The following is a 23,180-nucleotide window of genomic DNA, read 5'->3' on the forward strand; positions in this document are numbered from 1 at the left end:
AAAATGTCCCCCAAGATTTTCTAAAAGGAATTGCGAGAACACTGAGCACTGTAGTAATTCCCTAAGTGGCAGAAACTCTTACTGCAAATATAGGACAGTCTTGAAAGGACCTTACTGATTGGCTCGTGTGATGAGTTCTTGCTCATCTCTGAAGGGAAATCTTGAAGGAATCTTCTTTTTCACAAATCATAACAGTAATGAAACAAGCTGAGACACTTCCAGAAACAATCATACCAAGACTGTGTTTTGACATTCATTTTTCTTTCAATGACAAGGATCTGGAAGGACAACAATGCAGTGGTTTGGATTTATTTTTTAGTAATTCTTCTCACTTTTAGTAAGCTTATTTTCCTCCATTTTGTGCAAGTGTGACTTGTATTTTGACTGATGAAAGGCATTTTTTGAAGGTGTCTTACTCATATAAAGTTACTTTTTTCCCCTGCGTGTTCTAGTTAGAATAAGTGCAAGGGGGAGGACAGTGGGGGTGGTGTGTTTACAGTGTCATATTTCAGAGACTTTCATCTTGCTGTGTTGAAATTACTCAGGCAAAAAGGATGGATAGCTGCAGATAGAGCAAAGCAAGTTGAAGAATTCTGGCAACGAAAGAGAGAAGCCATGGAAAACAAAGCTCGAGCTCAGGGACACATGGTATGAAATCTGGTCTTCCTGTGTGTATTACTGTTTCAGCATGCTTTGTGAGTCTTTTAAGTAGCATCATAAGTGAAATGCTGACTAAATATTTTCCTTAAGTGTTGAAAAAACCAGAGAGAATGGGAGATAAGTTTTCTGCATTTTCTTGCTAATTTTGATAAAACGTAACATAATCATGTAGTACATTTCTCATTACTTCAAGCTTATTAACAAATTATCTTTGTTTGCATGTGTCTAACTTGCTATTGTCAATTTTAGAAGATTCTTTTACATTCTTTTTCTGCTTATGCTTTAGAGTCTTGGTTAAAATTAAACTTCATGTTATAGAATAGCTTGAACCAAAAATGAAGTTTGATTAAATTGATACAGCTAATGATCAGACATAGTGGTGCATGCTAGGGAAACACATTCTGCTTATTGAAAAGGTATTATGAATTCATCCATATCTGTCAATGCTGAATCTTATAAAACCTTTACTCTTTACAAGTTAAGTAGAAGATAGTATCATAAAATGTTTATGCTTATGGTTCTAAATTCACTATTCCTTTAGGAAGTTTGTTTAAAACATATATTGGAAATGACTATGTGTTTTGATAACAAGGAGGGTTTTACTTCTTGGGTGCTTCTCTACACTATTCATATGCAATTCAGTGACATTATCTTTGTCAGCTGCTGAAATTGAACTGACTGTGCTGGAGTAGCAGTGAGATGAGACCAACAGCAGATTTATAGCAGCATCTCCTGAGTTATACCTGATAATCAGATGATGATTTAAAGCCAGGTCCTAATGTCGGGGATTATTTCACTTACAGTGAGCAATTTTTGGTGCTTTGATTCACTGCTTTCATGGCAAAGTATCCTTAGATTAGTATTTATGTTGTAAAATTAGTCTTCCTCTCTAAAACTATGGTTCTGTTTTTTTAAAACCTTCAAGACCAGTAAATAATTTTGAAAAAAAATAAAAGAGCAATTCTTGTCACTACCTCTTCTTGGGCAAGTTGCTGTTAATACCATTCCCTCTTGTAAAGTTGTTAGCAGTACCAGTACTGCTTCCATTTTGTTCTTGATTTTGTTGGCATTGATATGAATTTATGAGATCAGTTAATTTAAGATACCCAACTATTCATGTTAATGTTTTTCAGTTTTCTCTAATGTGTTCAGTGAGCCTAAATGTTTTAATCTTAGATGGTTCCCATAATAAAACAGGGAGGTTACTGAACAATTAAAGTAACTTCCAGATATTTATGACTTATAATTTGAGGCCAGAGTACCAAGTCCATTTCTGGATTTGTCATTGAAAGTGGAAATTATCAACAGCTTCCTTCTATTTGTGCAGGAAATTAATTTGACTAGCTGGCAGTTGTTCTCATATGGGGATGGGACTGTTGTTTGGACAATGTTGATCTGAAAGGAGAAATCATCAACTAATAGTCAGCCTTTTGTCTGATGACTGGCACTAATTTACCCAGCTTCTATAAATATAATTGCTGTCAATTTTAATTTTCAACTGGCAGTCTAAATTTGACTCAGTAGTTGAGTTGATGGTACTTACAGACATCTGTTTTTTAAGACAGCTGCTGACCTAATTTGCTACTTCACTGTAGCTGTGTGGCATTGCAAAAATGAGTCCTGGTCTTTCAAAATTTAATGTAGCAGATGAGTAAAATAAGCAATCTACAAAGAAAATCAGTTCTCAAAAATCTTGCTTCCAGTTTCTTTCTTAAGAGCAGTGATATAAATCACCATCAGTGATGGAAATACCTAAAATAACTTCAGTGCTAGAACCAAGAACAAGGAAATTCCTTCAATAGCGCCAGTAAGCTTTTGTAAAGCTCAGGAACATGTATTAAAAAGTTAAAAATAAAACCAAATATTTTCTGAAAACATGAATATGGAAAATATTCTTTTACATTTTCTATGGCTTAATGCTCAAGCTGAAACCAGCATTCATGGGGCCCTTATGAATGTATAGAAACTACTCTTCCTCAAAATTCCTTAATTTGTTCTCTGATCCCCTGATTGCTAAACCACTGAAGTGCAGTGGTGTGCTATTTCCTTGAGCTATTAATTTTTCTCAGTCTGAGAGATTATTTAACCAGAATATTTGGATTTAGTCAATAACCTCACTGGAGTATTTACTTACTGATGGTTCTCTGCACGCAAGCTTGAGAAGGCCCAAGCCCCAGGCATTTTATGGAGCAGAAGGTCAATCATATGTTTGTGTGCTTGCTGTCTTTATTGTATGTTGCACTAACAAATCAAAGAATTTTTAACCTATTCAGAAAAAAAAAAAGTGGTATGTCATTAGTAAAATAATTAAAGTATTATTGATTTTCATCTAAGCAGAAAACATGAAGTCAAATGATTCTTGTACTGTTCTGTACAGAACTTTCTTAAAGGTTGAAATCCTTTTGGTGACAAGTCACAGAGTACATCACATGGACCAAGTCTGTATACTGCCTGTGTATTAGACATTTAGCACAGCTTGTTAGGTGTAATGAGTATATTTAAATGCTTTTTAAAATTTTTGACTCGTTGTTAAAAAAGCTTAATCTAAGAACGTTAAAAGATTCCACTTTTTAACTCAACAATGGCAGAAATCTCAACCCTGTGCTACCATTTTTATATAATCCAGATGTAGAAAACTCATACCCATCACAATTTAGGTTTTCTAACCTTAAGTTTCTATGAGAAAATCAGAATTGAAGGGAGACAGCAACTATATTCTTAGAGCTCTTATCTCTCTCTTTGGCTGCTCAGAATTTTTAGTTACTGCTGTCATATGTTTCATGTAAGTGAAAAAGGTTTATTGGTTAACTTCAGAACATCTGCAGATCTTTGATGGATTTGGTTTCTTATAAGTGAACCGTTATTGGATAAAGCAGATAATTTTACTGCCCCAGCCACCTTAAATTTGATACCATTAAATGGCAAACAGGGTACACTGCAAAACCTGGCAGATACCTATGGAGGCAGGTCCATTTCTGCAAGAGGAAGGAAATCCAGAAACAAGGAGGAAGAGGTATGCTTGCTGCATGTTTGCCACTTGGCTCATCACAAAAATAGCACTATTTTGACCTCATCTGTGCCCAGTTTCTCTGCATGATTCCGTCTGTGTAACAAAATTAAAGGACTTTCTTAATTTTTAGGAAATAATTTTAGGAAATCAGTTAATGTACTAAAGTTTGGGTGTGTTTAATTGTTTTTGTTTTTAAAATAATCAAAATAGTAGTTGCTTACATCAATCTTTCTCAGAGTGGTTCTTGAATTTGATACACATAAGTTTAGCTATATCCTAATCCTGTTGCGATAAATGCAACCTTTCCTAGCTTTCAGTAATGTAAAATGTAGTTATAATTAATACTGGTAAACATACATTTTAAACATACATTGGAATTTCATGAGAATTTTTCTGGAGATTAGTATATGCTGGTGGAACGATAACAATAATGTTGGGGGGTGGTTCACTCATTTTATTTCTTTGTGGTATCTGATATATTTTAAGTTAACCTTACTGGAGAGAGTTTCCATAGAGCTGAAACTTGTTTCATTTCTTTGTGTTAGGAATATTTGGCAAGATTGAGACAGATCCGGCTACAAAACTTTAATGAACGTCAGCAGATTAGAGCAAAACTTCGTGGAGATAAGGTTGGTTTAAAAATAATACTCAATACTTACGGAAGTTGAGTGTGGGGTGTGTTCTTATACCTCTGGGGGAAGACTTTTGTTTTAGGCAGTTTTATATAGACATATATTTTAGACAGTATATATTGTGAAAAAAACCTGGACTTCTAGAGCATCAAACCTTTCTTGCATCCTCACCTGCAGAACATGGAGCAGTGATGAGGGGTGGCAGGTGAGAGCCCAGCATTGTAGGCTGCTTTCCTTGCAACAAGAGGCACATTTCTTTTTTCCTGACTTATTAAAGCTTCACATCTTTTAAAACCAATCCTCCCTGAAAAACCAAACAAATAAAACCCCCACTGATCTCAGAGACGAAGCTCTGTTCAAGTAAACATTGCATTTAAGCAAGGAGTTAGTGAAACTGACCCATGTTAGTCATATAGTCGGTTAAAATATTCTGAGTAGGCACTCATATCACACAGTGTTTAAATACATGCACTGATGATAATTCCATGAAGACTTTCACTTTGCAGAGTGAAGCTGCCAGTTCTGACGGACAGGACTCTAGTGAGGAAGCAGAACTAAAACGCAAGAAGATAGAAACACAGAAGGTAAGCGTGGAGTGGGAGGAGATGGAAGTTACTGTTGTCAAATATGTTTTATATCTTGGGAATGTTCTTGTATTTCATCTTGCTATCAATAGTTTGTTCATGTGTCCACTACAAGGGGAATGGGGTGAGTTTAACTGTATAGAGCAAATAACTGTGTTCAGCTGCTTTATCTTGGTAATTTTAAAACACGCTGAGACATCCTTGCTAGTCAAGGATCTTCTGTATCCCAGTCTTTGAGAATTCTCTCTAGGGTAGCTTTAGTCCTAATGGCAATTTGGTATAACTAAAACAGCATTTTGAGACTGAAGGGGTAAGGGAGATATACCTTAGACTGTCGTAGGAAGGAGACCTGGACACCAGCTGGTTCATCACAGGTCTGGTTTATTGAAGAAAGCATCAGACACTTATACAGCAAGCAATAAGCTTATGAATATTCTGTAAGCCAAGCAATCTATTGGTTAAACTATACCATGAACTCTTCCTCATTCCTTAGGGGTTACATCTCTCTTTTCTCATGTCTCTTTCACTGTTTGTTGTCCTACTACAGCTAGGCCCAAGGACACACTATCTTTGCAGGTGCAGGACTTGGAATTAGCCATGGTTTTGTACTTTTCCAGTCTCTTTTCAGCTAAATTCCCAACATTAGACAACCCCTTTCTTTTAGTTAAAGAATAAAGGAAGGCCAAACTCCTTAAATGGGCGGACATGGATTATGTGTGGATTGGAATATGAGTTATATAACCTTGAGATGAATTACATTTTAAACAAACACATTTCATAGAAATACAGTGTTTAATTAGAACTTTATTCCTTGTGGTGATTTAAAATCAATAACTAGTTCACAATACTACAGATAGCAACTATTGTTCTTATCTATTCTATGAAGTTCCCTCCACCATCTGCAAAGTACAGTGTAAAAATGAACTAACCCTATGCCTAACCTGAAAACTTGAGGTGAAACAGCAAGTGAAGCTTTTTGTGTATGAGTAAGTTGGTAAAATTTAAACATAATATTTCATATTTTTTGATTAATGCATTTGTCTTCAAAGATAATTTTAAGTAGAGTTTCTAATTTTACATTAGTCTGTTTAAGATGACTATGTATACTAAAAATAGAACCATGCAAATCAAGAACTGCAATTAAATTTTGAGGAGTTGCCATTATTTCAACATAGATCATCAGTTATTATATATGTGTGGTGATTTTTCAGTGGAGTCCTCCTTTCATAGTCTATACAGTAGTGAGAGAAAAGGAGATGAGTAATCCAAGAATATTCCTTCTTAAAATGTTCCATGAAATAGGCTGCTGATGATTTCAAGTTGATCTTTTTTTGCTTGTTTACTGTAGGCTCAAGCAAATGCTCGTGCAGCAGTTCTGAAGGAGCAGTTGGAGCGAAAGAGAAAGGAAGCATATGAAAGAGAGAAAAGAGCCTGGGAAGAACATGTAAGAAAATAAATCTGTTACATGCAGTCATAGTATGTAGGGCCATATCTTTGTATAAATAAAATCCTATACTGTGATTTTTCAAGACAAGTAGATCTGAAATTGGAGAGAGTATCCTGTGTCAGTCAGAATTCCCTCATTAGAAGCCTAATCTTAAGTACGCTTGCAGGGAGACTTCTGAACATCCTACCTAAGAATCATTAGGATCACCCCAATTATTTTCTTAATTGTCTGTTAATGACCAAAACTTATTTTCTTTTACTTGTGTGTGTTATTGAACAAGTCCAACTAGTAATATTGTGAGTAGAAAAAGCAGGATGTGAAGCTGAAAAACTGGCATGCAGTGGGCAGTTGTCCTTTGTATGAATGTGTGGCATTATTGTCCTTTTGTAAGGATTACATGAGCCTAATTGATAATACTGTATTTAATGTGTAAAGTCCTGAAGTACATTTTTGATTTAACTTTTTTTTAATTGCATCTATACAGCTGATTGCAAAAGGGGTAAAGAATCCTAATGTGCCTTTTCATATGGAAGCTACAGAGCATAGTCCTATGAATGGACTACAAGAGTCTGGAGCAGCTCTTCCTAAGCCACAGCTTCCAGTGAAGCCTGGTGTACCTGTCATCTCCATGACTTCTGCTTTGAAGGAAGTGGGTGTGGTAGGTACTTTTGCAAACAGGGTAAAATGAATGGAAAGGCAATAAGTACTGACTGGAACGAGAATGTTTAGAGAAAATGTATAGGTTAGCTAGAAAATATTGTTAAGGATGTTTGTTGCTTCTAATTAGGGAAAAGAAATTTTAAAAAAATATAAAAAGAAACCAAAGCTTGAAAGCTGTTGAAACACACCTGTATGCTGAAACTGAAATTCATGTTCTGAGCAAAATAGCTTATGATGAGCCCTAGGTGGCAGCTTCCATTTTGATCAGTGCAGTTTTGTTCAGTTGAACAAGACATCAACTTCCAGCATTTTCATCAGCCCCTTGAAGAGAGGAGTTAATGAGTTGGTTACTTGGTGGAAGTGAGCAGATAAATTTTGAATGATAGGACTATTTTATATTAAGGATTGATTGTTTTCAGTGAGCTTGAAAGTGCTGAATATTACAGAGAAGACAAAGCCTAAGATTCTTGAATCTGTTAGTGCTGTCTCTTCTTGTTGTCTAAGAGTATCCTAATTTCTATTCTGCATGTTCTCAGTCCTGATATTGTAAAAACTTACATGTTTACCTCAACCGCTTTATGTTACAATTGTGAACCTGAGCTCATGAGTGTAACCGTGTACAATTTAAATTTTTAACACAATCGATGTTAATTTTAATGCTAGCTTTTGTACATTTTCCTAAGCTCTTTGTAAATATCAGTGTAGTGTGGTGCTTCATAGTGTATTCCACCCTGAGGGCTATAGCTGTGGGAATAGAGTGAGACTTACAGTCAAGTGAAATATAAAATGTTATACCCTGAAAGATGTCAGTTGATAGCTGGAAAAAGAAATTATATTTTGGACAAATACTTAAATCATATTTTTAATAAAGCATATTTTTTCCACATGGACAGTTTGTCTCACAGTAATGCAAGACAGTGACTATAACAGGCTAAAAAATAGCACACAGAGCCATTTGAGTTGGAGAATACAAGCCTTGTACACAGATTCTGAATTCTACATTTTGCCTTCAGTATGTAGTTTGCTTATTTACATACCACTAAATTTGTCTCTTTTCCCTTCTGTTTTTTCTTCATAAATTATCCTTGACTCTGTGCTTGCCACTTTTTTGGTTCTCTTGTAGAATTACTCATTTGTAGCATAGGAATTCGGTGTTATCTTGCTGTAGAGGTTGTATCTGGCTTTATCTCTACATGTTTCATTCTCTGAAATCTCATTTGTCTGTTTAAATTGAGTTATTCACTTGCTCATCACTTTTAGATAGTGATTGGTTCAAAGATGGAAGGTGCCCTTGAAATTGTGTCTTTGGGATAGAATAAAACAGAATAATCAAGCATTCTGTTTCAGTCTACCTGCAGTTGACATTGGAAAGGTTTTATTATGTCTATTACTATTCTCAAGATAATTTTTTTCTGACATGTTCTTCTACTTTCTATTTCATGCTTCTGGGACTTAAAGGATGAACATGTAATAACTGCTGTCCAGGAGTCTGAGGAGGAATTGAAAAAGCCAGATTTTGCAGTACAAGTATGTCAAATTATATAGTGTCATTTAGGTATGCTTTCAAGAAAGGCACTATTTTAATACATATGTTGGTCCTTTCAGAACAAGAGAGAAATTCTGAGAAGATTAAATCAAAATCTTAAAGCTCAAGAAGATGAGAAAGGAAAAAAGGAGAGTAAAAATACCTCTGAATCAGCTGGATCTGAAGATGGTAAGGAGCAGCAAGGTGACCAGCCACTTCTGGGAGATCGCAAAAAATGGGAATCTGGGGCCTCTGAGTTGGTCGTTCCTCTAGCTCAGCTGTCAATGGAAGATTCTTTCTCTGGAGCAGAGTGTAAGTTGTTGGGGTTTTTTTGTCACCATGGTATTACTAAATCAGTTTGCCATGTGTAGTGTGTGTTTTTATAAACCAACTACTCTTTATTATCATCTTGTTATCAGTTACAGGTCATGCACTTCTAAAAAGTGGGTGGTTATGTATTCCCTTAAATAAGGAGTGAGGCACAGGCTGAGTAGTTAAAAGCCTGCAGGAGATTCAATAAATAATTTCGTAATTTCAACAACAAACAGTTACTTAACTAATAAAAAAGAATTTAAAATATATGAAAGATTCTTATTTAACTTGAAAATCCTGTTGTTGTGTTATCAGTAGTGAAGAAACAACTGAGGGTTTTTCTCTATTTAGATCTGTAACTTATGTTAAGCCTTTCTTAGTGTTTTCCTTTCTTAAATCAAGACTGTTATTCCAGATTTTCCACTTTCCTTCTCTGTTTTATTGGTTGAAACCTCTTTTTCCTGGTTTCGCTATATCTTACTAAAAGTCTGTTTCACATTGTAGAAGGAAATAATCATTGAGAATGTGACAGACTTGCATCTTTGCATAGTAGTTTTATAGTGCTAGAATCAAGAAACTTTTTACTCTGGTTTTCTTTGGTGCTTTGTGTCCTGTTTTCCTTGGAGGGAGAATGAACAGAAATAAATGTCAAAGGATAGCAAGACAAGAAACTTTCTTGTTTACCATTTCAAGTAAAGTTCAAGACAATTCCGTGCCAATGAGACATTGCTCATACTGCTTTCTTTTGGAGTGTCTGAATTTCTGAAAAGAGCTGCTGCTGCTGCTATTAAGTTGCATATGTCAACTGATATTGAATAACTCTGTTATTGATTGGAATTGGAAGAAGAAAAACTCTAGATAAGCAAAGTCTTTAGGGTGTCTGATTTGGGCTGAGATGACATGAGTTCTGGCTTTGTTGCCTTTTTCAAGTTTTTTGGAGGTTGTTTGTTTGATTATTTATTATACAGAAAATTAATAGAAAATTCTAATTTAGAGAAGTTTTTCTATTTGTGTTTGTGTCCCAACAGGTCAAACTCTGGGAGAAGTAATTAAGTTAGATATTGGTGAACCTCACAGGAAAGTCTGGGGCAAAAGCCCAACTGATTCAGTTCTGAGGATCCTAGGAGAAGCAGAGCTGCAGCTGCAAACTGACATCCTTGAAGAACAAGATGAGATCAATGGTAAGCACAGTGGGTAATTATCTGCACTGCAAGTGTAGTGACAGTTTATCTACTGAGAAAGATTTTGAAGTAATAGAAGCATATTCTTATACTCTCTCTTGCTTTCTACTTCTGGGTGTTGCCTCAGTTCTGAATGTAAGCACAAGCTGATACTGGAGGACACCAAAATATTTCAAACTCAGTGGAGTGGTAAGAAATTAAGCAGGGTGTGCTGAAAGGAAAGGATCTTCATTTTGCTGAAAAGTCTTAAACTTTGCCTTTTAATAGAAACAATCCTATTTTTTGAAAGGATGTCATCATCTGAATATTTCATTAGATGCTTCCTGTAACTTTGTTGGCAGCATGTGACTTACATATCAGTTGATTTTATTTTATTTTTTCTGCCCGGTCCGCTCCTGCCCTTAGTCCTTTGTAAGGACAAAAGGACTTACATTTATTCCCAGTATAAACTGGTACTAATGATAATGTAACATAAGAAATTAGGATTTTAATATTTCTAGCTTTCTTCTTTATATAGTTGTACTAAAAGCATGCAGATTTTTTCTTCTGTTTTCCTTTAAAGAAACAAAAATCCCCAACTTACCTTATTAGCCACATTGCAGTTTATAATCCGAATATAGTAAAACACTATTTACATAATAGACTCACTTTCTGTTAGGTACTGCAGAACTTCTTGAAGGAGATCATCAGTCTTTATCAGAGGAGAAGGAAGAGAAGGCTTTTTCTCCTGTTGGAGCTCAGTCTGCAGTACCAGTTGGTGTTACAAAGTCTGTCATAACTGTACCAGAAGAATCTCAAAGAACTGGACCCACCCTGGTGCAGAGCAACGCTATTGTGCTGGATGGTAGCTCATTTCATCAGTAATTCTACTTAAAATCTCTTTATTGAATGCAATAAATGAAGTAACAATCTTGTATACTTTTATATCTTCCCATAATTAATGTGCAGGTTTTTATCAACACATTTTAGGTAGGACCAGGTGCTCTCTATGCCTGTGTTGTAATCTGATTCAGTAATGTATTTACTAGATTTCCTGAAACATTTTTGTGTGCTTATAGAAAACTTCAGAGAACAAGTAGAATTCCAAAGTGCTTCAAACTTTTTGTTGTTAATTTGATGGGGTTTTGGTTTATTTTTCCCCATCAATTGTGCTGGAATCTTTTCTCCTATGATATCAGCATCCTTTTGATCTCTAGGGGTGTGTTGCTGAGGTTTTTAGAAGACATGGTTCATTGGAGTTTTAAGACACACTTCTGGTATCAGAAAAAACCCAAAACTTTTAGCTCTGGGATTACAAAACTTCTGCTGTTTCTGCAAATTTATGTAAGATGAAGGATTTAAATGTAATCTTAAAATGTATACTTCCCCATCTTTTTGCTTGATTGGAATTAATTTTTAATGAGGTAAATGACTATTAATTTTAGAGCCTGATGATCTGGAAGCAGAGGTGCTGGAAGAAATGGAAGATAAAATGCACCAGAGTAAGGAGAATAAGGAGTTCCCTAGCACTGTTAATGAAGTGTGGGTAAAAGAGAAAGAAGATGTGTAAGTACTCTCTTCTGACCTCTCTCTCCAGTTCAAACAACTGAGCCTTAACTGAGTTTTATTTGGACATGTTAGTTAAAATTACACTTAGCTAAAGCTTCATTGCTTGCTGCTGTGTTGGTTTTACTGCACTTGATGACTTCAATAGATTAATGACCATTTTTTACATGGCATTTCCCCATGATGTGATGTGTTATAATAGGGCACAACATGACAGAATGAATGGGGCAGCTTCAGAGAAAGAAGCACTCAACAAGGTGCAACCACAGAAGGAAGCTCCAGCAGGTCAGTGCCAGTCTCATGTTCCATGGCTTGGCAGTGTGGGGTGCTTGAGTCACCCCTCCTCGCTTCATTAACCCCAAATGAGCAAGTTTTTATTTGCTTCTTCAGTTCTTACTTCTAAAAAAGAAATTTCTTTTGGATTAGGAAGACAAATTGTGGGTATTATGTTTGTCACTTTGGAGGAGGCCATGTTACAAGAAAGCTACACTGTGTATAGGTCAACAGGACAGTGGCCCATACTGATGAACGTCAACTTTGAGAATGTTGCAGCTTTTTCACATGACTATTTAGGATGTAATGAGATCTAATTATTTACTTAACAGAAGTGTTGCTTTGTTTATACACATTTCAAATGAGTACTGAGCTGCAGCTCAATGTTTTAAGTGGCTGCTGATGACAATATTTGATCTTTATTGCATAGAAGAATTGCTTGTTCTTGGAGGTCTGGGAGGTAACTTCAGAAAAAACACTCTCAGTGCTGTAAAGTATCATTGGTGATATTCTTGCATCTAGTTAAGGGTGGCTTAAACAAACTAGATAGGCTTTTCCCCGTTTGGGCAAATTATATTGAGATAACTTCAAAGAGATCTAGTATAAGGTGATAAGCAATGGTTGAAAATGGATGACACAGTATCAGACATGGACTGGATAATGAGAAAACAGAAGGTCTGAGACCAGAGCAGGCTATAGCTGAGGGTTGTATATTTTCCAAAAGTTAAAATGTGAAAATTCACATTGTAATTGCTCTTAATAAAATGATAAAAAATATTTTAGTATTTTTAAAGTGCTATCTACTTTTCTCTTTAATTGTATAAGAGAAACTAGTTAGGTAAATTCACAGCAGTTACCTTTTCCTTAAATATCTTGGGGTTTTAATCTGGTTGGATTTGTAACAGACTTTCTTTCACCACATCAGAAACTTGTTCCAGTGACTGTCAGCAAGCTGAACCCTTATTCCAGAGGGTAATACAGCCCACAGCTGTACCAACAGCCTCACCAGTTCTGTCAGCTCAGTCTTCACAGGAAGAGTCTTTTGTACCTCGTTCACGTTCCATATCACCAGCAAGAAATAAAGGCAAAAATTCATTGTTGATTGGACTTTCTACAGGACTTTTTGATGCAAACGACCCAAAGGCAAGTTTAAATAACGAAAAAGAAATACTTTTTTGTTCTATAGTATTATTCTTACTTTCTTATTGAAGTTGAATGAAGCCAGAAAGATGGCACAACTCTTCAAGCAGGTATTTGTATTTGTCAAGCCATGTCTGCCCTGTAGTTCAACTGCACTGTGCTCATAATATCAGCAAGCCTCATGCAGCACTGAAAGTCTCTGGTTTCACCATTCAACATTCTATGTTCCAGGTGTTTGTGAAGGAATTCCACTCTTTTTCTGAGACATTACTGAGGGAGTTCATGAAGACATTCCTAACTTGCCCTATCTGCTTTCTTCCTTTTGTGCAGTCTTTTAGAACGATCGCTGCCTTGCCATCATAAACAATCACTGAACAGGGCAGCAAAGATATCTTGTCATTCCTGCCAACCAAGCGATTTTTTCCTGTAGGATCCAATCTACTAGCACAGTTTCTGGCTGTAAAGCAGGAAGCCTGAAGAATAGTGAAATCTCATTTTAAAGTATTTTGTAAACTCAAGCTGTCTTTAATATTGTTACCAACCAAGCTTTCTATTGCTTTTGTAGATGTTGAGAACATGTTCACTCCCAGATCTTTACAAACTGTACAGAACTTTAGTTGATGTTCCCAGTGTAGCAGATGTGCAGCATCAACATAATCTTGAAACAGATGATACAGAAGATGAGCAAGCCAAAGAAGGACCCTCTGACTCTGAGGACATGTGAGTGTATCAAGTTTATCAAGTGTTTTAACAGGCATCTTAGTTCAATAATGTTTTTGGTTAGACACTAACTGTTATACACACTATACCAGCATGGAGTTTTTACCCAGATTTTAAATATTTTATATTGGATCATCATTTACTTTAAGTCTTGTTCCAGAGAATTGAGAAGCTAATGGGGTACACTGCATATAATAGCTATCTGAATTTCCTTCCCAAAATCTATCCAAGGTCTGTCTGGTGTCTGCAACTTGTATTTTGCTCAAGCAACTCAAAGTTGATTGCTATTGCTCTTCTAGAACTAAAAATTTCTTCAATATTTCCTTTCTTTCTGTGTTCTGGGAATCTTGCTCATTTATCTCCTCCACTGTTTAATTAGAATGTTCTTCAAGTCCCTCAAAATCTGACCCCGGAATTGACTATTCCCCACAGCTTTGATAGTCTGGTGTATCTAGTCTGCTTAGATCTAGATCTATATTTTGCTCCAGACACATTTTTATCTGAATTGAAATTGTTATATTTGCCAGGGTTCTATAATAGTGCACAAATACAAGGATTTTGAAATTACCTTACTAATAAAGTTGAATTGAGGACTTACTATCTTTTTATGAGACTGTGGGATATCTGTTTATTCCCTGTGTTTTGCATGATACAAAGGTGTCAGTGCTGTAGTCATATTGGACTGAGGTCACAAATAGCTGGGGCAGGAGGGTGGAGTGTGTCTCTTTTTTTGTTTTTTTTCCCCTCCAGCTAGACTGGCTTTCCAATTTGCTGCTAACAAAAGAAATGAGCTCTTTCTACAGTGCTTGTCTTGCAAAGTATTAATTATATAAACTTTATATCACATTCCTTTAGTATGTTTGGAGAGACGGACACAGATTTGCAGGAGCTCCGGGATTCAATGGAACAGTTGCTTAGGGAGCAGCCTGGTGAGGAACTGAGTGAAGAAGAGGAGTCTACTTTAAAGGCTAATGCCATGGAATGTATAACAAATGGTACTGAGCTGGATGAAGGAGATGAAAATAACCCCAGCAGTGAAAGTGCTCTTAATGAAGAATGGCAGTCAGGTATAATTTCTGTTACAGCTGTTTTATAAGTTAGTTATTCATGTTAATAATGTTATTCATGTTAATAATGATTTAGCTTATAACAAAGTAAAGCTCTAATTGATAATTTTTATACATAAGTTTAAATAAAACAGATTGTATTCAGACTTTCTGAATGTTAAGGTCAACATCTAAGTGACACTCCATGTTGCAAATTAAAACTTTGCTGTTTGTGGGGTAGTGATGGTAAGGGCCTTTTTCTCTAAATTGTCTAAAACTTGGCTTCAAGGAAGATCAAAGACAGAATGCATTGTACGTCTTGAATAATTCATGGCTGTAAGTGTGAAAAAGAAATAGCAATTGACATGACTGGAATATCTGGGATTCAGCTTAAATTACAGTTAAGTAATTTAACAGGCAATCAGAAGGAACATGAAATTGTTCACCTTGTCCTTAGCCAAAATTAGGTATTAATGCAGTCAGACTAGAAGTGAGACAGATAAATTAATTACCGCTTTTAGCATTTTGCATTAGCTATGCACAACTTCCTGAAGTCTCATTTCTGTATTTTAAATTCTTGTGGAAATGGAAGTATTTTACTCTTGCTGGAAAATGAAGTGCAGCTAGAAATATAGTTATGAAATGATGCAGAAAATCAGTAACTCATCTAAAACAAAGCTTTTGTGTACTTTTTATTGAAGACAATTTTCAACAAATCGAACATCTAATAATACATTCCAATAATTATTTTAAGGTAAAATAAACTTCGTTACTGTCTTTAATTTTGTGGCATGCTGATGTTATACACTGATAACATGCAACACTACCTGTGTATGTGATTCTGCTGTTATTCTAAGTGCTGGAGTTTAATACAAGTGTCCCACCTTCTAGATATTCCGTAAGAATTTCAAGTTTCATTGTTGGGGCAGGGAGGAAGGCAGGGCAGCCTTCAAAAGGGTAACAGATAAAACCTGAGACAAAATCTGTTCAAGATCTAGATGTTAAATAAAGGATTAGAAATAACCTAATGGGTTTTTAACCCATATACAACTTTTTATTTTATTGTTACTTTCTTATTGATTTGACTGTTGATACTTGAATGAAGGATGTGATTTGGCCAGGACTATACCTTAGACTAGTCATATATAAGAATTGCAAGTAGTAGGGTTCTAATACTACCTCATGAAGTCTGTGATCCACCAGGTAATAGTATTTAAAGGTTTGGTATACACTCTGAAATGTATGAAGTTTTTCCATGGGAGACAAGTTCTCTCCAAATTTGAATGCTTATTTAAGAAAGTATTTTTTCCTGCATTTTACAATGGAATTTTACATAAGAATTCTGTCTTGTATTTTTTAAAACATTCTTTTTGTTAGATTTATCTCGTTTTACCATTACAAACCTATTTTCAAGGTTTCTGAAGCCTATAAGCAAAACTATCTTGATTTCTCTCCTGGATCTTATTGCGCCACTTGGCATACTTAATTTGCTACACAAAGGCGATGCACTTATAAAAGAGCAAGGAACTCTGTAGCTAAATCAGTATTGGGTTTTTTAGACTTGCTCCATGGAACAAGATGCATCTCAGGGCAGAAAGCAATGGATGGGTAACATACATGTCCTCATTTTTTGCTAGAAGACAGCTGCTTCATTAAGGAACTCCTTTTCCTTGTGTGGGACAGCCACCAACCCTTCATGAGTTTCATCTCAGAAAGGTATAGAGTGGTGGTATGGAACTTGACCTACTTTGCTAACTAAAATTCTGCTTTAAGACCATACCATGTTTTCCTTCAGGCTGAATATCCCTATGGCTAATTGTCAGAGTGGGGATTTCATGGGGATAGCTGGATGCTTCCCCTTTGTGATTCAGGATTTTTTTTCAAGAAAGAGACTATTCCTATTTTCTTGCACATTGTCAGAACATCTGCCAACATCATCCAGTGCTCCTGAGCTTGCCCGTTTGGTTGCTTTTAAAGGATATTTGTTTTAGTGATTTAGAAGCAACATGAGGAATGTAGAACTGAGGGGGTTTTACTGTTGTTTTCTTTCTTTCTAGATAATAGTGATGGAGAGATTGCCAGCGAATGTGAAGAATGTGATAGTATCTTCAGCCATTTAGAAGAGTTGAGATATAAGCTGGAGCAGGAAATAGGCTTTGATAAATTAATTGAAGTTTATGAGAAAATAAAGGTTTGTGGAATAAGCTCAAGTGGAAATATTTGAAGAAACAAGCACCTAGCACTGTTTGCTGTGCCAGTTAACTAATTACTTTGTGTAACTAGAGTAAAAGGTTTTCTCTATAGTCTTTTAATCTGTTTTGGCACACTAAACTCTTATCAGAGAAAATGCCTGGCCAGTGGATTAAAGAGAAAATCTTCTGGTTTAACCATGAATTGCATGTAATAGATTTTAACTACTTCATTTTATACCCATTTTCATTTTGGCAACGTGGTTTGTTCTTTCCACTAGGCTATACTTGAAGATGAAGATGAAAATATTGATGTTTGTTCAACTGTAGTTCAGACTGTTCTTGGAAATGAGCACAAACACCTGTATGCCAAAATACTTCATCTGGTAATGGCAGACGGAGCCTACCAAGAAGGTAATCTCAATGTATCCTGGCAATTATGGCTGGTCTTATGTTCTTTCTTGGTCATATGCAATATAGGTTCTAATGTACTTTTAAAACATCATAGTATCACAGACTTGAGAAAATGTCTCTGCTTTAGTATATTGATTGACTAAAATAATTAAAGTTTTCCACAAAGGTTATTTTTATTCCTGCAACAAAATGTGGCAAACTTTGCTGACTACTCTGATTTAACAGAATTTGCATGTGCAGTCAACTGTAACAATAATTGGCCAACAAAAGGTACAATATAATTATTTAATTTCTGTAAAACAGTTTCACAGATGGGGAAAGGAAATCCAGCACACAACTTGCAGAATCAAAACCAATTTTACCTTAAGAATTAATGAACTTTTAGCTAAAATAGTATTATGCTTTCTATTATGTTACTTTTAATAGGTTGCACCATCACTCCTTTTCTGAAAATTTCATGGAGGTCTTTATCCTATAATTAGCTTTTTTCAGAAGACCTTGATGTGTATGAACCATCCATCTTATTTGGTGTCTCAGTAATACATGAAAATAATTCATTTTGCCCTGGAGCCCTGCCCAGCTTAGCAGAGGTTACAAGGCAGATGGATGTTGCTCCATCTTTCAGAGTCATGCTTATGAAAAACCACACAGACCACCATCAGCAGTGGAATGATTTTGGGTTTTTTTTCATTTCTCTCATGTCAGGAATTTAACTGCAGTTATGTATTTTTAGATTTCTAATGATGAAAGTCTTCACTGGAGAGGAGAAAAAGAAGAAATCTAAGATTTTAATTAGTTTTATAGTAATCAGAAGCATCATATATTGGTTTTAGAAGTATGTGCAATGATCACTATTTAATGCATTTCAATTTTCAAAAAAATATTCTAATGCATGTTAACCAATAAGTACTTTCTGCATCTTTTAAATTCTTTTACAAATGTGTTACATTGGTAGTGCAGGTCAAGTAGGGGTACAGCTTTTTATGTCTTTTATATGTGAATACTTGGGAGGTGTCTTAAAACTAGGTAGAAAAACATAATTGTTTTTTTTTAAATTCTAATCCAAATTACATTTTCCCAATTTTTTTTTTCTACTGATCTAGAACTGCTAGGTAAGAACAATCATTTCCACGTTGTTTTCATGCTGTGTTAGACAACTGTGACAGAGAAATGTGTGAAAAATATTTTTCAGTCACAATTTCTTGATTTAGTGGCAGATTCGGAAAGATGCACTGCAGTAGTCCATTTTTCAAGTGTCCAAAAGACTGGCAATGTAACATAATAAGAAAATGGTTACTATAGTGTCACCATTTTCTTTTGCTTGCTACTCTGCTTTAAGGATAGTTTAAAACTAGTACTAAGAGACTTAGATGAAAATTTGCTGAAATGTTGGCATATAAATTATAAGCTGTTGTCTGAGTGAATCCTATTAATAAGAGCTGACTTTCATCTGGCAAAATGCTGATTAACAAGTGGCTATTTTTATTAGATTCAGTTCTAATTCTCTATTTTACAAATCTGTGGTAGCATCCAAAAACGATAAGAAAAAGTAATTCTATACATTTCAGACACTTGAATTAAAAAGTCCTATGCTAATAGGGGTGAATAGAGGACAAGTGACAGACAGAATGATCTTCATGAGCTTCTGTCTCCAAAGTCTTATACTCTTCAAATAAGAAATGTTGGGAGAAAATCTCTGTTTCTCGTTCCTAAGAGGATTGTTCTAACTGAAGCAGGCCACTTGAGGTGCAATTATCTTAAATTCACTAATCCAAGATGACACAATTTTCAATATTTGTGTGTAGCTCTTTAAGGCAGCTTTGGTCATGGTCACCTCACTGGTGACAGACTTTGTGTATTCTTGTGTTATTGCTTAGTGAGTTGTGGTTTCTAGATTGTTTTGTAACCCTAGCTTCCCTTGTGTCTGTGTGTGTCTCTGTTTCACACTGTCTCTCCCCCTCTTCTGCTTTGTACAGGTAATGATGAATAAACCTGACTCAGGAAATTCTTAGTGCTTATTACACGCCGGTGTCCAAAGTCCGCACAGCTGAACAGCAAATTGTAGTGGAGAATGTGACATTGAGCAGGAGAGGCAAGACTTCAAAAAAGAATGCTGATTGTATGAAAAAGAGAAAAAACATGCCTTTTAAACTGAGATATCTTTAGAGTTCTCTTGTGTGGATTTGTATACGTATTCCTTAAATATTAGGTGCCCAAAATTTTAAAAAACCCACACCAACCAACCAACCAGCAACAACAAAAAAAATAAACAAAACCCAAAAGCCTCAACAAACCAAACAAAAAACCCCAAACCTGTAACCTCTCAAATTTCAAAAGAAACAGAGAAAGAAATACCTGTATATATTCTGATGCAAAACTCAGACCTATAATTAAAACAGAATTTCTGCCATATGACCAGATAGCTGGTATGGTTGAACAGTTAGAAGCATTACTGTGTTGTGGAAGTACTTACATCCAGATTTTCATTTACAAACTTCAAATAGCTTTTCCATACACCTGCACAAAGAAATTGCTTTGTTTTTATTGACCCTCATGGTTTTTTAATAGTATCTTAATCTAGTGGTCCAGTTCAAGCATTTCACTTTTATTGTATTTTGAAGCTGAAGGCTTCTGTCACATCTGAAATATCTTGATGGTGTTTCTTAATTAGGGCAAACTGGTACATAAGTCATCATTGAAATGTCTGGGGATGGGTTGGGATTGTAAAATCCATTTGGACCTAGAATATTTTCCAAAATTTTTCTTCTTTTTCTTCTTCTTCCCCTTTCCTATCCCCTTCCCAAAAATCCTAGTTGTTTACCTCTCCTAAATTTTGCAATCTGCTCAATGATGATGTACTACACTGTTGAGCTGAAAAGGGGAGGGGGGTTTGCAGTTTGGCCTTGAAGTCTGAGTGTTCTAGTCATTGCTCCAGCAGCCACAGGGGAAAATTAAACATTGCAGCCACAAGTGCTGTGTAATATTTCACATCTTCTGGCTCCTGTATTGTACAGCTTGGTTTCCACCACCCTACAAGCAAAACCAGGTTTCTTCTGACACACATTTCCTCGTTCCTTGTTCCTGTACTATACAGGGCAGACGTTAGGAATTCTGTTGTTTTCCAGTCGTCATCTCTGCATCAGCTTTACTGGTTTATCCATTACAGTAAGTGTCTTGTTATGAATTTGATGAACTGTCAAACTTCCAAGTGCCCTATTGAAGAAAAATAGGTTTGGTTGCTTTTTTTTTCAGCTACAACCAGTCTCAATCTAAAATTGTCAAAACTTGGTTTTCCACAAAGTAAAAACAAGTATATATATATATATTTATTGTTTAAACTGTCAAAATATGTATATGTTTTTTGTATAATTGCTTTATGGTGTCATTATTAAAATTTTGCCCACTGAAAAGGGTTAAATTTTTTTAGATACCAAACTTACTCTAGTTCAGCAGTATCGTGGGAATCTGCGGTGAGAATAAAATTATTCATAATAAGAATTTTAAATTGCCTTTAATAGATTATTCTTTATATCCTTATTTCTTTGATAAACACCTCTTAGTTTATCTGATGAGAAACTATGATCAGTTCTTGGAAACAGTGTTGGTTCTGGGCTATGCTGGTTCTTTTCTCATTCCCTTTCCTTCTTTATTTCCTTTTTCTTAACTTCCCACAGTACACTTTTTACCAGGTTTCTCATCCATTTCACTTTCCACTGCTGCATAATCTGTTCAGAGAGATTATCTTCATGAGCTACATCACTCATGACTTTTAGCAAATGCACCCTAAAGACTGAATTATTTTCCTTTCTCAGGTTTGATTTTTCAAATCATACTTTGCCCACCTTTTGGAGGAAGGGAGGACTCAAAACCTTTAGATTTAAGTTAATATAGAAAACAAAATGCACAACTGGTATATTCTGTCCTCTAGGGTTTTGAATCCTCTTAAGGTGTGAAGTTAAGGACTGGGCCATGTTCACTTCTTCTAAATTGAAATCATGTCATTATTGACAGTCTTCATTTCTAATGCAGTGTACTGGCTTCCTTCTGGTGAGAAATGTGGCATAATGTACAGACAGCAAGATTTGCAAACAGAGCTTTTTACCAATTAATAATTTGAAAAATACATGTACATAGTGGGCAGCTTTTTAAGAATAATCTTCAAACCTGCCACTCAAGACTAAATATCCTTGAAATCCCTCAAAAGCTAACTTAAAACTGACACAGTAAATAAGTTTGTCAGCAAAAGAAATACTTTCATCTGAAATGTTAAATCCATATTTAATGTATTCTATAATGACATCAAGACTGGTGTGGCTGCAAGATAATTAATTGGTCTGTATGCAATTTACTGAAATTAGTTGAGCATTTGGCTTGTGTGCATATGACATTCACCTTGAAGAATTTTCTGTTATAGTTCTAGTAGCAAATTGAGATAGGGAATGGTGTTTTTCACACAAAACATATTCTGTGAACTATATAACACTGATGTCTCTGTCTTCAGACTAGCTTCTTGACCCTTGAAGCCAACTCTTAAGTTCAGTTGAGGAAAGTTTTAAAAAAACCAAAACCACCAAACAAGGAGAAATCCATCAACAGAAAGGAGTAAGACCCCCAGCAGTGAGCTGATTTGAGCTGAGCAGGTACGGTACTCTACCGGGATCACCGCTGCCTAAAACCTCCTTTGAAGAACAGAACCTAAAGAGGGTTTTGTTCTTCAATTTGCTGAATTCTGATGAGTGCACATGTTAACACATTTTTCTGAAGTTTCTTCTTGTAATATCTGGTTGGGCAACGTGAACCAAAGCAGAGCACAGGTTTTTCTGTGGTCTGGTAAGTGAATGACTGATTTAAATCAAGTTCCAGTCTACCACATTCCTAACAAGGCTCTTCGTGCTCTTGAGAAATCTGCATTATTTATTAGTAACTCCTACTTCAGCTTTTACTGCTTCTGTGTCCCTCTTGCTCTCATGTGAGCATAAATGTTGTATGTTTACTCAAACACTCTTTGTTCTAAAGCTTCAAAACCTTGCCCGAATTCGCAGAAGGCCGAGCCGCGGGTGTTGTGCCGGGCCGGGAGCCGCCAGGGGGCAGCGCTCGCCCCGTGCGGCTGCAGAGGTGCGGCCGCCGGGCCCTGGCCGTGCTGTGGGGGGGACGCCGCCAGGCTGAGCCGGGAGGGGAATTCGCAATTCATTTATTCCCTTGTGCAAGGCCATTCTCTGAAAATACCCACAGATACAATTCTTCGTCTGCTTACAAATCTTTACATTCTTTTTCCTGGAGGATAGGAGAATATCCTGAGTTGGAAGGGACCTACGAGCATCATAGAGCCCAACAATCACATCCCATGTACCTGAGAGCATTGTCCGAACGCTCCTTGAACTCTGGTCACTCTGTAACCACTTCCCTGGGGAGCCTGCTCAGTGCCCAACCACCCTCTGGGGTGCCCAGCCACCCCTTTTTCTAATATCTGACCTAAACCTCCCTGACACAGCATCAGGCCATTCCCTCAGGTCCTGTCACCGGTCCCCACAGAGCAGAGATCAGTGCCTGCCCCTCCTCTTTCCCCCACAAGGAAGCTGTAACTGCACTGAGGTCTCCCTTCAGTCTCCTCCAGGCTGAGCAGACCAAGTGCTCTGAGCTGTTCCTCATATGATTTCCCTTCACAGTCCTTCACCATCTTTGTAGCTCTGCTTTGGATGCTCTCATAGCTTTATGGCAGGGTATGTCCAGTTTCCCCAAGTGACTAGATGTAAATTTAAATAAGATACAACACTCCTTGCACATTTGAAATGTATATTTGGGCTCAGTATAATCTTCCCCTTTGCCAGAGGCTGGGGCAGAA

The 23,180-nt window shown here is 36.2% G+C and overlaps 1 protein-coding gene across 15 annotated transcripts in view; it reads left to right on the forward strand.

Annotated features, from left to right (window-relative positions):
- The window catches only part of NEK1 (NIMA related kinase 1), a 41,317-nt gene extending 21,560 nt beyond the window's left edge, over positions 1-19,757 (forward strand). For 12 of the 15 annotated variants that reach the window (XM_064710677.1, XM_064710671.1, XM_064710682.1 and 9 more), the window contains 18 exons: positions 546-648; positions 3,590-3,673; positions 4,216-4,299; positions 4,794-4,886; positions 6,235-6,330; positions 6,818-6,991; positions 8,452-8,520; positions 8,599-8,830; positions 9,859-10,011; positions 10,670-10,855; positions 11,436-11,556; positions 11,759-11,841; positions 12,755-12,972; positions 13,535-13,689; positions 14,545-14,756; positions 16,793-16,926; positions 17,206-17,338; positions 19,315-19,757. In XM_064710677.1, coding sequence (XP_064566747.1) covers positions 546-648; positions 3,590-3,673; positions 4,216-4,299; positions 4,794-4,886; positions 6,235-6,330; positions 6,818-6,991; positions 8,452-8,520; positions 8,599-8,830; positions 9,859-10,011; positions 10,670-10,855; positions 11,436-11,556; positions 11,759-11,841; positions 12,755-12,972; positions 13,535-13,689; positions 14,545-14,756; positions 16,793-16,926; positions 17,206-17,338; positions 19,315-19,328 — 2,344 coding nt within the window. In that variant the 3' untranslated portion in view covers positions 19,329-19,757. The remainder of the gene's footprint in view (positions 1-545; positions 649-3,589; positions 3,674-4,215; positions 4,300-4,793; positions 4,887-6,234; positions 6,331-6,817; positions 6,992-8,451; positions 8,521-8,598; positions 8,831-9,858; positions 10,012-10,669; positions 10,856-11,435; positions 11,557-11,758; positions 11,842-12,754; positions 12,973-13,534; positions 13,690-14,544; positions 14,757-16,792; positions 16,927-17,205; positions 17,339-19,314) is intronic. The other 3 variants (XM_064710680.1, XM_064710684.1, XM_064710688.1) reach the window with 1 other exon arrangement.
- Positions 19,758-23,180: the final 3,423 nt, after the last annotated feature.

The sequence above is a fragment of the Zonotrichia leucophrys genome, chromosome 4 (assembly GCF_028769735.1).
Source record: "Zonotrichia leucophrys gambelii isolate GWCS_2022_RI chromosome 4, RI_Zleu_2.0, whole genome shotgun sequence".
NCBI classification, from domain to species: Eukaryota; Metazoa; Chordata; class Aves; order Passeriformes; family Passerellidae; genus Zonotrichia; species Zonotrichia leucophrys.